The sequence below is a fragment of the Megalops cyprinoides genome, chromosome 16 (assembly GCF_013368585.1).
Source record: "Megalops cyprinoides isolate fMegCyp1 chromosome 16, fMegCyp1.pri, whole genome shotgun sequence".
NCBI classification, from domain to species: Eukaryota; Metazoa; Chordata; class Actinopteri; order Elopiformes; family Megalopidae; genus Megalops; species Megalops cyprinoides.
Window position 1 is genome coordinate 24,984,019 of NC_050598.1, and position 16,515 is coordinate 25,000,533.

Here is a 16,515-nt window from a genome sequence, read left to right on the forward strand (position 1 = left end):
TGGGTATAAGGGATGCATGGGTGTACAGGAAATTACCTATTGACTGAGAAGTCACACCTGTCTAAATATTAGCGGTTAAGTACAGAAATGTATGCTGAAGGGCAACTGAGTAGTCAGGTGGTTGGCATGTGGGTGTGACTACGCTCAGGTTCCTTGTTTGTGCTTGGGGTTTTAAAATAAATTATTTACTCTGTGTAATCAACTCTTTCCATTTTATGGGCAGTGCCTTGGCCAGCACTGTCTAGGGGGTGAGGTATGAAAATGACATCACTGTAAGCCATTACTGGCTCAAACAGTATGCGTACTCTGATGAGTGCACCCTACTGAAGTTCTTTGGTAAGGTTTAAGGTGAAAACGAGAATTGGATATCCATCAAATTTGAATACTGCGCTGTCTCTGACGATCAGCGCAAAAGCGCACAGCCATGCCCTCTTTTCCAACATTCTTCTCTTCCTCATAGGTTCCTCTAAGCACTCTCTGATGAGATGACTCCCATTCATAGTGTTATGCTGATTTCTTTCTGTGTGACTGTGATTTTCCTCTCTGGGAGGCTGGTAATGGCTCTGAACTGGCTTTCTGCCAAGCAGATGAATGACCACGGTGCGACCCGATTGCTCAATAAATGAACCTTGCAAAATAATCAGGACTCACACTAGGCATTTCTTCCTCACTGGTAGCAGGCAGCTGATTGAAGGCAGTGGCTCACCAGCTTCACAAGAGAAAATGCAACCCCCCCCCCCCCCCCCCACACACACACCCTCACCCTCACCCTCACCCTCCACGCCTGTGACTGGACTAACAAGTGTCAGCTTCTGTTCACAGCTCTAACAGGGTTTTTACAGGGGTTTTAACAGATTAACTTGGAAAACTCAATGCTTCTGTTCTGGCATGTGAATTGTGTAAACTGCCAGAGCTGCTCTGTGACTACCCTCACACTGTGCAGCCACTCAGCCAGCAGTCTGGCAGTTGCTGAAGCTGGTACCAGCAGCACCTTCTTCGCCAGTCTCATACTCTGCTACCGGGTCTTCTGGACATTCTGTGCCTCCGCTACGTACTGTTCCACTCTGGGATTCTAAATTCCTGTGTTCCGACTTGTGCAAGCATTTCGCCTGGCCCCTCAGCTATTTGCTTTCACACTTCTCAGTAGAAAATGACTGACACCAAGTGTCACAGGCAGGCATTGCCCAGACAAGGGTTCACACTTAGTCAAAGGAGCCAACGTCCAAATGCTCAATTCATTATACAAAGAATGTTATCTGGATAATGCGCCTTTGAAGGACCTGGTACTTACACCATTATAATGTGTTTCACTGGGGTGAACCTTGCAGGAGAGGCTGACCAGAGAGTTCAGGACCACCATGTACAGCACAGCATAACAAACTTCTTATAAAACATGCTTCCCATGGAGGTGCTTGGCTGAAAACCAATCAAAACACTTACAAGTATGCATTTGCACGTGTCTGACTTCTATCATGAATAATCAGTGAAACTCTTCATACACCAGGTGCCTTTCAACAGAAAGTAAACTGATTTGAAACGAGCTATTTCATAAAAAAGTCAAATTTCTTCAATATACAGCGGAGACAGAAATTCCACTTGTTAATTCAGAAATGCTTCAGAGGAATTGTCCTTCTGAATGCTAGCTTGATGTTCACATGCAGAATCTCTCAGTTCTACTCTGGGCCTCAAAACAAATAAGGCACATTGATGCAAACTGGGAGTGCTGTTTTAATGCCCCGTTACAAAACACTTGCAAGACAAGCAGCGCTATGTATCTGACACATTACTTTCCACAAGAGAAGGCCGTGCAGAGCTTTTTTTCCCCTATCCTTCTCCCCTAACATCGCATCATATTTGCAATATTCCTAGTCCTGTTTTGTGAAAGTGAATCATTCTTATTATCGCAGCTTATGTGTGAAGAGAGCTGAGAGGCCTGCTCGTTTATTCTGGGAGAGAAGCCAAGAACTGAAGGATGCCATTATCTATTCTGAAGGGCAAGCACTGCTTGTAGAGTGTACCGTGTGCGCATATGTGATTGCACAAGTGCGTTCAGTATGCATCGAAAGCGGCTTCCTTTAATTTGCCACCCTACAGTGTCAAACCTGTTTCAGGGATCCCTGACCACAGAATTTTATTTACTACACACTCACTTTCCTATTCAGCTAAACACCAATTACTTTTTACGCTATTTTGAGGTGGTACAGTGAGTCATCAATACATCATCAAAATAAATACCATAGATTACACAGCTGAATGGACACTTATGAATCATTACAGAAATTAGCATTTGAACTTTACTGAAATTGCCCATAACAGTAAACCGATACAGCCAGACACAGCTTGTAAAATTCAACATCTTAAATCATTACTTATTAATGGTAAGGGTTTGATTCAGTTGAGCATGGACACTGTTGTTTCCTGGACTGATATAGCCATGTCCGTAAAGATGGTAATAACATGGTCCTTAAAAGGTTTGGGACCACACAACCTCCTGCAGGAGAGAAGACGATGAGAGGGACATCATGACTGTTACATGATGTTATAGTGTCTATGGCAGTTTAACTTATAGTTAAGTATGGGTGAGTTATAAGAAACACAGATGGCATTTATGACATGTGGTGTAGCCTACAGCTAGAGAGATTCAGCCTTACAAATACTGTATTTGACCTATCAAAGCAGCTGTGGAACCGTGCTGTCCTCTACTGGCAAAGCATGTCAGTACAGATTCATCACAAACATCACTGACTACTGATGAGAGGATGTGCCTGTTTCACACTATAACTGCACTTTTAAGTGCTCAGTCCTGATGAAAGCAGGTTCTTAGTAGGGTGACCATACGTCCTCTTTTTCCCAGACATGTCCTCTTTGTGGGACCTAAAAAATGTGTCCCAAAAAGAGGACATGTCTGGGAAAAAGAGGACGTATGGTCACCCTATTCTTAGTCCATACCTTTACCACCCAATTTAGACTTTTTGGTCATATTGAAATAAAGTAAGTGAATCAATTATTTGATACTGATCTACAAATATCAGTATTTATAATGCAAGCCAAATGCATTGTTCAGAATCAGTTGTTTCATCTGCAATAGTCCAGGGATTTTTGATATGAAGAGGAAAATATGTTCACAATTTGTCAGAAGACAATAAAAACCGTGATGTCACAAATGGAATGGTCAAGATTATGAGATCGGTTGACATCAAAATCGTGGAAAATTAAATGTATGTGGTCACACATAATTCATGGAACACATAATTATTAATATGGAAGCTCTTAACATGCACACCATACTATTGTACATATTCGGCGATGTCCGTTAGCTGAAGCTGTGTCACATTTTGTCCGCTTTTCTCACCCCACCCTGTCTGCTCCGGAGCATTCCTGATCATGTGACAATTTGTGTCAGCTGGTTGTGAAAGGCGTGGCTTACTATAGTGACAGAGGCTGTACTTCCGGTAAGTAAAATGAAGACACAAACCTAGCTAACTATTACGAAATATTAACAAAATAAAACCGCAATCGATTCATGTGGTTTGGTATTCGCTAGCGAATGTAGTCCATTCACACAGGGTCGTAGAAAACGTGTTTTCTATTTTGCGATTGTGTTGGTTGGCTGGCTAGTAGTGCATGGATTTGTGGCACTAACGTTAGCTAGCTAACCATAATGGATGTTCGGTAGTTAACTATCTGTCTGAGTTAGCAAAGTCTTGTGCAAGATATTAACTTATCAGGGTCTGTTTGTGTAGTTGAAATTATTCCCTCGTTTGTAACGTTATCATAAATGGTTTCAATCAGTCAAGCTAGCTTTGCATCTCTTAGCAAACTTGTATGCGAGGTTATGATATCGTTCAAAATAATGAATCAGAATTACAGACTGTATTCAAACGGTGCTGCGATGTTAGCAAAAGATCTGGATTTTAGGAAACATATAGACTTTAATCCATTATATATATTCTAATTTGAGTTATAACATTTACTTATATTTTCATACACATCAGCTTTGCGAATTTCCGACCTACCAGGCGCTGCCCATTTGATCTCTGATTTGCTGTTTACGATTTTGTGTACTTCTGACGCTCCTCGTGATAGGACCTACAGCCATGGATCAGAAGATCCCGTATGATGACTATCAGCTCCCGGTGGTTTTCCTGCCCTCCTATGAAAACCCCCCAGCCTGGATTGCACCCCAAGATGTATGTAATGCTGTTTATTTTTATTTTGAAGACAGACATCTCAAAACTGTAGGACAAATTTTATTTTGAACACAAACCTCTTTTGTAAAAACAGTGCAAGAGCACGCCAGTGTTTTACCATTTTAACACATGGTTTCTGTGGACCAACTATTTGAGATCAGATGGTCTACACTGGTGCAATCCAAATAATAATCCAACCATGATAAATTGCCCTTAACCTTAGGTTTCGTTTTCCAGAAAATATTCTGTGTTTATATATTTACCGTCAGTTATATTCATTTTTTCACATGTCCCACTATGTTGCACCCAGATCACAAAGTCACAGTTGCATATTTCTGTGTTGTTATCATCGGCAGCGAATCCACCACCCTGACTACAACAATGAGCTGACCCAGTTCCTCCCTCGCACCATTATCCTGAAGAAGCCGCCGGGGGCACAGCTGGGTTTTAACATCCGTGGGGGAAAGGCCTCTCAGCTAGGCATCTTTATCTCCAAGGTGAGACTGAGGGTGGGCCAACCAGCCTGCAGCAGACCCCCTCACTAATGGGACCCAGCCACAGTTTGTCCTAAATGACACTGCTCTTTTATGCATTTACTTACATCATTCATTCATTCATTCATTATTCATTACTGGTATTTAGCAGACACTCTTATCCACTCTTATCCTTTCGGTTACCGTTCCTGCTCCTTGCCACTCTGCTACACTGCCACCCGTCATAGTGCTTCATCTCCCATTTAATCCTTTCTCTCCCTATCTTTGGCTTAAACGCTCATGGTTTCTTGCCTTCCTCTTGCCGTCTCCCACTCAACCCCCCCCCCCCCCCCCCCCCCGATTTGTGCACGGACAGGTGGTCCCAGATTCAGATGCACACAGGGCAGGGCTCCAGGAGGGAGATCAGGTCCTGTCAGTCAATGATGTGGACTTCCAGGACATTGAGCACTCCAGGGTAAGTGTCAGGACCTGCCACCTGGCCTCTTTCAGGGTCTTGTCATACCCTCCCAACACGAGGCCATCTGTTGGTGCACCTCCTTCCTGTTTCTGCTGCACGTGACTGATGTCAGCAGATACTGGGCTGTGGGACACACCTGGGACCTTTGCTTAGGTTTGGCACACTAAAGGGAGTCTTGCGTCATGTCTCGTTTATGTTCCAGTACTGTTAAAAATGTTTGCCTATCTAAAGAGGACAGTATATGCATTTTTAATACACATTTATTGGGAAAAATGTTCAAACACCCAAAAGCTCAGGATGAAGAAAGGTACAAGCACCCATTCAGAAAGGTAATCAGTGAACCCACTGAAGCCTGACTGTTCATTACCTTTCCAGATTCTATGAAAATGTGTACTCTGTCTTGCTCTGTTGGCCAGCTCTTGATGTGCTTTTGTATATTTTTATCATGACTGTCTTAAAGTGCATCTGCACTTCTGCAATTAGTTTCCCCAAAGTTCATGTTCGAAAGAGTAGCTGCTTTGCTGATCCACACTTTACAGGAAAGTGAAAGCAAAGCAGAATGTGTAACCAGTGTGGCTAAAGGTTGGTTGGGCTGGGAGTGTTAACCAAAAGAGGTGTGTCCCCTGATTCCATAAAAAATACAACTTACGCACCCACTCAGTGTCAATAACATAAAGGACAGAAGTGAGGGGATTGGCCAGGCATGTAGCCTTGTTGAAGTTTGAACCTGTTTATAATGGAATCCAGTTGTTTTCCATCTTCCTGTCTGGTGTAGTTTGCCCCTTTTGCCACCTTTGTCTAGGAGTGGTTTGGTTTTTACTGCGACTGCTGCCCACTCATAGCTAACAAAGCAAAGCTATTCTGAGACTACCCTACTGGTTGCAAAGTATGCAAAGAATGTGAGTACTTTTCAGGTTAAATGTAACAGCCAAACTGCTGTTGTAACAGCTGGACTAATACACTGTAATGGTTGCATCATAACAAGGTTGTACAGTTTGGTGTGTCTTTTCCAGTCTTAACTGCACTCTAATAAATGTCTCTGTCTGTTCCGTGATCACCCCTCTTTTAGGCTGTGGAGATTCTCAAGACGGCGAGAGAGATTCTGATGAGGGTGCGCTTCTTTCCCTACAGTGAGTGCTCCCTTCCCTTCTTGCCACTTTCCTTGCTTCATTCCATAATGAGTCTCCTGCTACATTCGATCAACAAAATAATTGTGTGTACCTCTATTGTATATTCAAAATGTGAATTTTATGTAGGTATATGTTAAAAAATGGCCATTTTTAATTTCAGGTAGTGGCACAAGTGGAAGTGAATTATCTTATTGTGATTGCATAGAATATTGATCGCATAGGACTTTTTTATTGATTCATGACTGGAACACTAGGTTAACAGGGTGTGGCTGGCAGTGATTTATCCTTGACTAGGATGAGTAGTGTTTTATCACATTAGGGTGTTGGTGTTCCTCTGACGAAACCCTCCCTTGCCTGCTCATTCCAAGTCTTTTAGCTACCTCTTATAAACAGTGTATAATTGTATAATTGTTGGATCTGTAGTAATGTAAATGCCCTCTCTGAGTACATATGTTAACTTTTAAGTGTAAGCCAAAACACAGCAAGCCCTCACAGCATTGCATCTTTTTGGTTTTTGGTCATGGCCTCCGCAAGCTATGAATTTCACTGAATTTGTCTCCTCAGACTACCAGAGACAGAAGGAGAGAACTGTCCACTAGATGGCATCAGATCCCCTGCCAGTGCCTGTATGAGTCACAGAAGAGTCAGAGTGGCCTTGGGGCGGGGAGGGGGTGGAGAGGAAGACACGTCATTGGCACCTTCCCACAGACTATATCTCTTCTGTTTCAGCACAGTGATGACTGGGCTGCCATCCATCACACAAAGAGATGCACTCTGAGACACACACACACACACACATACATACATACAAGCACTGAAATGTTGACACACAGCTCTGCCCCCCACCCACTTATGCACAAAGGTGCGCAGCCCCACCAGACAATAGCAGATGAACCAACGGGCCGGATGTCCACGTTCAATTTTAATCACATTAACTAATGAATAAAGAAAAGATTTTGGACCTCTTGGAGAGATAAAGACAGAGAGGCAGAGAATGAAGCAGAGATTGCCTCCCTTGGTCACTTTGAAGAACCGTCAGCGTGGGAGCACAGGCGTTCCGATATGAATGTGTAAGCCCTGATCCACAAGAACCTGACTCATCACAGTATGAACATGACTCAGAGTATAGCAGGAGCAGAATTATTTATGAAGATGTGATATTAAAATAAAGGTTTTTAGGAAGCGACTGTGGATGGGCAAATTCATATGCAGAAACAAAGCTGGTAATTCTCTGGATCGTGAGGACAGTCAGTCAACATGACTACATGTCAGATCTGTTCTAGGCCCTAAAAAAATCCCTTTTACCACTTCTGCTGTCTCTTTAGGTTTTTGTGTATGTACGGATGTTGGAATTGCAGGTGAACAAACCGATGTCATTGTTTAGATTTTTAGCTTGTTTTTAGCTTTGAACAAATGGGTCATACAGGCATCTTTAACTGTTGTCTGTAATAAAGTAATAATGGTGCTGCTACTTACTAAATAAGTATGTACTCGTGGACTAAAGCATGGACTAAATAATTAGTCATTACACATTAAGCATTTCAAGTTTTGTTTGTGAACCACTAAGATCTGAATATAGGCAAACCAGTGCAGAAAAATACTAAACATAAACCTGAACAAATACGATATGTCAGCAAGCAGAGGTGTGCGCAACCCTCACTGTGAGGAAGGAGCAGAAAGCTGGCCATTTTAAAAGCTATTTGCATGAAACACAATGTAGCTTACACTCAGACAAGATACAACACATCTGAAGCCTTCCATGATCATGTCACTGTTTTACAAAATGCTGATGCAATAGAATGCTATCCATTGATTACTTTCCATTCGAAATGCCATTCTTTACATGCTCTTACAATGTCAGAATTTTTATATGGAAGGATATCGGTGCCACTCAAAATGTTCCTAGTTTCTCCCATCCAGGAGGAGGAGTGCTTTACATTAGTTAGACATGGCTTAAATGTTTTAAAAGGTGTAGATGTATGAAACTGTATCTGATAGAACACCTCTGGATTAGAATCTGCATTCACTGAGAATCTGCCTCATGGACTAGAATCTGAGCAATTAAACCTGTTTGCCCAACTGTGTATGTATGCCATCTTGTTTGTTTGTGACCCAGTTGCTCATGTAAGATCACCACAAGAACAAACCAAAGGGGGCTTTATTCATTTATTGAATATTCTAATAAATATAAAGGTATAGTCTTCCTCTCTCAATGAAAGAATCATGTCAATATATACATTTATTTGTATATTAAATAACATTGCTACGGATACATGCTACGCATCCATCCCTGATTAAAGCGAGAATCCAACCTGAGAAAAATACAGGCACTTTGCTTTCAGTGGCAACAGCTGTCAAACCTGTTTCCCCACATTCAGCCCGTCAGCAATTTTGTGGGGCGGGGGGGGCTGGGGGGGGGGTGGACTGCAGTTTCGATCACCTTCACAGCACCATGGGCGAAACAAACCATCACAGCTATCTCAGTAACTCCAGCAAGTTCAGGGACTTGAGCTTGTCCTTAGAACCTCTAACAAATCAAAAACATTTTACAGTAGAGAAGCGTTCAAGAGCTTTGTTAGTGATTTTTTTTTACACTCTATCATAACAGTTGCTGTTAGACTGTCATGCATTTTTGAATATGAGAGGCTCAAAGAAAGCATTTTATGGACTTCATCCATTTGTAAAAAGTTTCGGTCATAATGAACTATGTTGGGGTTATTCATTCGTATGTAGCAGATGTAATCAGTTTGTTACAACCAAAAGCTTGTTATCAAAATATGGTTATTTACAGTAACTATCATGGCCCCATAAGCCAGAGTTCAACAGAACACGAAGCTGCACCAACAATAACTACTGCTGGCACCAGTGTCAAAATGAAGGATTCTGTGCCACAACAATAAATAGAAAGACAGTAACTATGTGTAAGACTGTAGCATGGCATTCTTCTATTACTGGGCCCTCTGGGTGAGAAAGGACATTTAACTGCTATTGTGTTTCATAGCTGCAATGCTCTCCGTCAAACAGTTATGAGGTTTGCAATATCTAAATGTACAAATCTTCAGAGATAACACCAGCCTCTTCATTACAAACAAAATAAGAATAATTAGTGCTATCAGGCCTACTATTCACATTCTCTAAAAATCCGAGTAGATACAGTATGACAGACATAAATCTTTTTCTGTAAAAATGTTAAATAAAAGTAACCCAAATACTTCATTTCCCTTATGTTACATTCTTTAACCATTAACCCATTTGTGTGTAGCGTTTCAGTTGATGTCCAAAGGAAAAGACATTGCTTTCACTGAAGATCACAGGCAATATAAACAGCTTTTCTTCCAAGCACAGGGATTATTCTAATATTATTATAATAGCATATTATCCTAAAATGACTTTAAATTTGGCAACTCATCAAATCCGCTTATTGTCTAAGACCTCTTTTATACCGCTTAAGGCGTTTCTCAAGGTCATTATATGTAAACGATTAATCAATACACCATACTAACAACACTGTCTTCTTCCCTTTGACAAGATCACGTCAAAGGTGGCCCTAGATCTGTTAAGTAAGACGAGAAACACTGAAAGGACTAGTATTTCAGTCCATGAAAAGCAGGCCAACTACAGTTACCTCACAGGGTACAACACCTGTAAACAATTCCAATCCTCTCTCTCGCGCTCTCTCTCACGCAAGATATGTACAGACCTTGTGAGTATCTGAATAAAAAGGCAAGAATATGGATATAAAATGTTAATGGCATTGACTGTGGAAGCTAACTTCATTGACCGGCGACAGCTGTATGGTAAACAGATGGACTGTGGGGACTGGGCACAGTATTCTCTGTAAGAGAGAAGGATTCTGGGAGAATCCTTCTGGGAGAGTCCCATCCATCCAGTAACCCCTCCCCACCCCGATCCCCCGCCCCGGGGCGCTCAGCTGCTGTCCTCCGCCACCTCGTTCTCGCGGGCGTCCAGGATCGAGCTCTCATCCACGTTCTCCAGGGAGTCCCCGCGCTGGATCACCAGCTCGGCTGGGTCCATAAACAGCAGATCGCTCTGCTCGGGGTGCAGCCAGGGCTTGTAGTCTGGGGAGTTCTGCTGCTTCCACTCCGGGTAGCTCTGTCCCGCCTTGTGCACACACTTCATCACCTGTAAGGGGTGACAGAGAGGGGCAGAGGTCAAACCAGAGTTAAAGAACTGATCCTGCCTGTGTTTAAGCTCATGGGTTATATGTTCCCCTGTACATATTACATGGGCCCATCTCCAACTCTTATTCACAAGAAAGAATGACAGACCACAGTTTTCCTCAAATACACCTTTACACAGTCAGCTAGGAGATACTGGACCAGTCTCAGTACTTAAAACACTATCATTAATGATGTTTTGGTCCACAGTATTTCTCATCTGTTGGTTGTATGTGTATATGTGTGTGCTCATGCACTCAGTAATAAAAATAACTGGGAACAAACAATGCAGTTTAAACAAAGTAAATTCTGCTGACATCTAAGAGATTTAATGGCACATATTCAGAAGGCTCTGATGGTGTGCCATTGGTATTTAATACCTGAGCCAGGGTTTTCATTCAATCAGGCCCCGCAGACAAACAATCACTGTCTCTCACAGGAGAGCAACACCTTGCCCTAAATAGTTTCGGATCACTCCGGTCACATTGCACAAGGCAGGAAACAGGCTGGACCTGTTCTACAGCCATGCGGCATTTCAGCTTCAGCTGAGACTTTTCATTTTCCGAAAAAAAAAAAAAACAAAACAAAACACAACAGGACCTTCCAGTGGGTTGCCATGGTTACCACTGTCCTCGCAGAGGCTGGCAAACTCCACTCACTTCAGCAGACTCCCGCTGAACACGGCTTATATCCATTTCAAGACAGGTTTAACAGCCTTGGACTGTGAGTCCTCACACAACTCTCTGTCGCTAACCACCTGAAAGTTCAAGTCTTCTCCACAGAGTGTAACAGATGTGTCTTTTCTTTAAAAATCAGTAAAAATAAACATGAACTCATTACAGTTAGTTCACTTGGAGTCCAAAAACACTGCCCGTGATAAAGACGGCCAGGAAGACACACTTACTTTGGGAGCCAGGACCTGTGAGGCTTTGTTCACCACCCACTTTGGAAGGGAACCTGAAGAGAACAGATAAGACAGTTAACAAAATGACAAAGGACAAAGAGGGAGAAAGTAACAATAACTGACAGTGCATTCTGCATTGCTTGCTGCTTAAAAGCTTGGAAGAAAAAGTAATGTTCATTACTTAAAGGACACAACACACTGCACTGATAATGAATGCAGTTCTGTGTTTCAGAGAGAGCGCATGTGCGAGAGGGAGGGAGAGATCTGTGCTGGAGGTCTCACCTTTGGGGTCGGCCTGTGACAGGTAAGTGAAAGAACAGCTGTTAGGGCCTGTGGACTCCAGCAGGTAGCCCGTCAAAATGGAGATGGCTCTCACCAGGTCCTTGCGAGGTGGGTGCTTCTAAAACAATAAAAACACACCACCATTCAACAAGTGCTTACTCAATGTGAGCTTGTATGTACAGAGTGTGTTGCTTGGTCTAAGTGGCAGTTATGAGTAACCTACACAAACAATATGTAGTCCAAGTTGTCATTAACTGGTCTATAAAATACCTGGTTTAATTATCATCTACACAAATTTAATTCAGATAGTGGCCCCACCTTAAAAGAGCCATTCTGATGAGTAAGCCTCCGGTGGAACATCACATTATTTGCTTAGGAGACACTCTCCAGAGTGAATTACATTTGTTTATTCGCACATACGTTTACATATCACCAATTTACACGGCTGGATATTTACAGCAGCAATGTTAGTGTTTAGTACCTTGCTAAAGGGTACTGCAACAGCTTTCCTGCTAAGCACTGTATCCACAACCTTTGGGTTACAAACACTGTTACCACACTGCTGCCCTTAGGACATATATTAGGAGCGATTCTAGGAAAAACCCTTAAGAGATCTACCCACTGCTCATTTCTGTTGGGATAAGCACAGACAATTAAATTTCTATCTGTGGGGATAACTCCTACAAAGAGCCACTGGGGAGAGGACAGCAGAACCACTACTCCTGGCCAGGCGGTTCTGTGAGGAAGAGAACCAAACAGGGTTACTGGGGGGTGAGAGGGCAGGCGTACCGGGTGTTTGACGGAGAAGTTAATGATCACGTATTCGTTGTCCTTAACCTGCCACGATCGCAGCGTCACCACATCTCTGTTCTTCAGTGGCTTCGGGCAGATCCCTGAGAACAGAAGAGGGGGAAAAGAAAAAAAGGAAGCAAAATGAGACACCTCCATCTGACCTGTGGAAAACTACTCTCAGCAGCCCCCACCCCACTGCCACTTAAACCAAGGCCTCTACAGAACAGAAGCAACAACAGCACCTCGGTGTTGACTATAAATAGACGCACAGAGCAAGTTCCCTCATGCCTCGTCTTAACTCCTGAGGGCAGCCTCAGCAGGCATGTTGACAAGCTAGCACTCAAGGCATTGGCCTCTGAAAACACTCTGTGATGTAGTCCAGGGGGTGAATCAAGGGTAGTGGGGGTACAAGGGTACTTGTGTAGGGGGGCTGAAAGAGGGGGATCAGAGGGATTTTGGTAAAAGACCTGGATGCAGCACACTTATAAAGGTGAGTGGAAAAGGTGGAACAGGTGCAAGTGATGAGTCACGACGGGGGAGTGGACTCACATGAGTAATAACCCACATCTGCGTTACTGGACAAGCGGGCAATGTCAAAGCTGTCCAGCATGGCTGGGTCCCACTTCTTGCGGTACTGGCTGTCATGGAGCACATCGTACATAGTGGCTGCCGACACATCGTTGATAGCCATCTTGCACTGGAGAGCAGGAAAGAAGGACAAATGATTTACTCCAACCAACACTCAACAAAACTGGACTTGGGCCCATGGTCCACATCTGAGTTTAATTTACCCAGTGTTCTTTGAAAACATAAAAATGACACAACTTTCATTAACCCATAAAAAAGGCCTACCCTTGGGTAGTGATAAGCGAGGCTTCATGAACCCCAAAACAAGTGGAACAACAACACAGAGTCAAATATCAAACTGTTTTCAAAAAAAATCCTTTGCTCATCACACCAACACTTTGATTTGTTCCAATCAACGAGTAACTAAAAACACACAGTAGCTCCACCCACCTGCGGTTCATAAAAATTCATAACTACACTGTGGGACTGCCTACGTCCCCACCGATTCTTGGGAGCAGAGAATGGACGCACTAGTGTGACAGGGATTTGACATTTCACACGCTGAGATGAATGTAAAAACTGCTGCAGATTTGACCTCACTTCCACATCTTCTGACCATTTACACACTCATCCTAAATCGCGTGATCATAGCTCAGGCACGCAGAGTGCCAATACATGAAGGAAATCAAAAGGAACAGTTGCTGGAATTCCAAGCAAATCAACACACCCCTTCTCCTGTACATACAGAACTGTGAACCAGAGCATCAGGTGTGAAACATTGGCAGGCAAATTCCTTGCACTGGAAAAATACTGCTGCTGTTTTCATCAGTATAGTTTCTGTTTACACTCTGCTTCCACTGCTGTGTATGTGTTTTTCACTTCTCTGACTGACCCCACACTCAAACTAGCGTGAGTCTGGAAAATGTGGGGTGTCCTGTTGCTTCTCCTGCCAATGAGCACCACACACACACACACACAGACAGACTCTCTCAGAATACAAATGAGATGGTAGTGACACGAGGACACTGTTGATCTGGTACTTCAGGGGCACTTCTTGGCACACCTTCTGCCCAGTAGGAAAAAAAAAACAACTAAATAAAAGAAAGTGGTAAATTGATATCTTCAGAAAACGTGTGGTCTCAAATGGAACTCCATTAAACAGTAATCAATCTGGAGGCGAGAGACACGTTGAAAGAAGGCTGCCCCTGGGACACCTCTGTTTGAGAAACGTGTGTGGTACAGTTGAGTAGCAATTAGACACCTCCTTCCTCTGATACAGGGGGTGAGTAGTAAGGGACCAAATAAGTAAACAGAAAATGATGTTATGCGCAAAAGCAAGCGAGCGCGCACGCACGCTCTTGCACATACGTACATATTCTTCGGCATGTTAAGAACCTTTCAGACCTTTGCATATTTTGTAAGCGTTCGCTGTGTGGTTTAAGTCGGAGTTCGAATGAAAAGAGAAGCTACATTTTACGTGATCTCTCACACACTCAAGGACGCATCTTTTCATAAGCCTTAATGGCAAATGTAGTAACAGAAACAAGGGAAAGGGGTTACAGTGAATTGAAAACATTTACTGGAAAAGGAAATGAAAATACCTTGATCTTATGCACTTTGGGCACGTGGTTTTTCCCTCCTTGTGTCGACGACAGTGTGGGCATCTCGACCCATACCTCCATTCCGTTTTTGTCGTACTTATTATACCAGTTCTCCGTTGACAAACATTGTCTTCTGAAGTCGGAAAAAACTGTGTCGTCTGGTAAAATCGCCGCACCCCGAGACATGTTTCAGATTCTTCAGTAAAAAAAGTGTGAACAAGTTCCACAAATTTGGCTTTTAAGGGTAGCTGCCTAAACAAAACGTAACCCCGTTGCTAGAGTGTTGTTTGTTATTAAACAATTTAGCCAATGTAGTAGGCTACTACAGTCGTGGAGTAACGTTACTAAAACTGATAACGGGTGCTCCGGGGTTGCTGGCCCCCTCTACTCTTGCGCGTCTGTTCGCACTACGACGACAATGAACTAGTCTCGGTTATTATAGCTACTCCCAACATTATCATATCAAGCCCAACAGGATTTTTGTCTTGGATTCCTGACCTACCAAACGCACGTAACTGGCAACTAAATGACGCCTCCTCCAGACTCTACTTCCGGTAATTACAACAGGTGCACCTAGAACAATACCGACACATCCATAAAAAATCTGACTAAACCTTGACTTTAGAAGACATTTCCGAACAGAGATATCGCATGGGTAACATACACGACATCTGTACTCAGGTTTTGTATGCTGATTCTTAAGTGTATCGACAGGAAATAAAAAACTCAGGTGAGCACGACTACACCTTCGCGAGAGCTTGGAAACAACCACCAACTCATCTGTTCAGTGCCTTCTTCAAGTGGCCTCTCTTATTCCATTGATTTTTAAAACAGCCCATATCACAATAATCCTTAAAAAATCTCAGACAACAGAGTTTTACTGTACAAATTATGTTTTTCATTAGTTTCGGTACCTCACAATCTAGCCACTGTCCATTGTAATGTTTAAGTTTCAGTCCAGTCAAACGGCCGTCCTACAAAGAATCTCGTGATTAATCGCCATTCCACACTTTCCACGCCCTTCACAACGCAATGACCACTGGTCATTAAGGTGTAAATTGGGTTGTATTTGGCCATAAAGTTGGTAATCATTCTCAGTTACAATACTCAAACACACACATTGTCTTCCAGAACAGATCCACAATGAAAAATAAGTGGGCATACGGACAGTTTTTGTGGAATGTCAGCAATTCAACATCGATCGAAACTAAGACCTGTGTACATTGCAATCTTACTCAAGTTTTTTTTTGTTTCATTGTGACTCAGGGCTTGACAATCTAATGTTATTTCGTAATAGTTGGTGTGATCATTGCAACACGTCTGTTCACTTGTCATTCCTGAATAAGCCCGTACATGCGTTATGTAACTCGAGCTGATAACTGAGCTGTCATTTATTGAGAGAAATATGTAACAGATGATATGATTAACTGAAATTATTTCCAACATACCATAAATGCGAGTCATGTAACTTAGTTCTCATTTGATTCGATTCTGAACATTTCAGTAGTAAATGAAAAACGTAAAAGCATATCTTATTTCAGGACTTTAACTTTCTTCCCCCAGTTAGGTGCGGTGTGTGAAAGTCATTTTTAAAATCCCACACAACACAGTTCATTATCAAAATATTAGTCACTTATAAGAAAGAGGTACCATTTGGTGAAATACCTTTATTTCATGTGATACACGTCAGTGTTTATTTTTCATTTTCTTTATTATTTTTTTACAGCAGATAGTAATAGAACATTATTCACACAAACATTGCTAAAGACTAGTAGACAGCATGTTTCAAATGGACAGAGACACTCCAGAATAGCAGAGCTGAATATTCCATTTTAAGTTGGTGACAAGAAGGGGTCTGTTTAGGTAAAGAGGGTAATTTCTTACAAGATAATTAAATATGTATCTACATTTCAATTACTA

The 16,515-nt window shown here is 42.5% G+C and overlaps 2 protein-coding genes across 2 annotated transcripts; one reads left to right on the forward strand and one right to left on the reverse strand.

Moving 5' to 3' along the window:
- The first annotated feature begins 3,394 nt into the window (after positions 1–3,394).
- On the forward strand, positions 3,395–8,343 carry pdzd11 (PDZ domain containing 11). Its single transcript, XM_036548642.1, has 6 exons — positions 3,395–3,452; positions 4,087–4,190; positions 4,547–4,687; positions 5,040–5,138; positions 6,211–6,271; positions 6,836–8,343. The coding sequence occupies exons 2-6, from the start codon at positions 4,098–4,100 to the stop codon at positions 6,868–6,870; spliced, it is 429 nt and encodes a 142-aa protein (XP_036404535.1). The 5' UTR covers positions 3,395–3,452; positions 4,087–4,097; the 3' UTR covers positions 6,871–8,343.
- A 343-nt stretch (positions 8,344–8,686) lies between these two features.
- On the reverse strand, positions 8,687–15,044 carry stard14 (START domain containing 14). Its single transcript, XM_036549147.1, has 6 exons — positions 14,596–15,044; positions 12,977–13,124; positions 12,425–12,528; positions 11,636–11,753; positions 11,354–11,406; positions 8,687–10,414 (listed from the first exon to the last, which is right to left on the reverse strand). Exons 1-6 carry the CDS (start codon positions 14,779–14,781, stop codon positions 10,199–10,201), a joined length of 825 nt encoding a protein of 274 aa, XP_036405040.1. The 5' UTR covers positions 14,782–15,044; the 3' UTR covers positions 8,687–10,198.
- Positions 15,045–16,515: the final 1,471 nt, after the last annotated feature.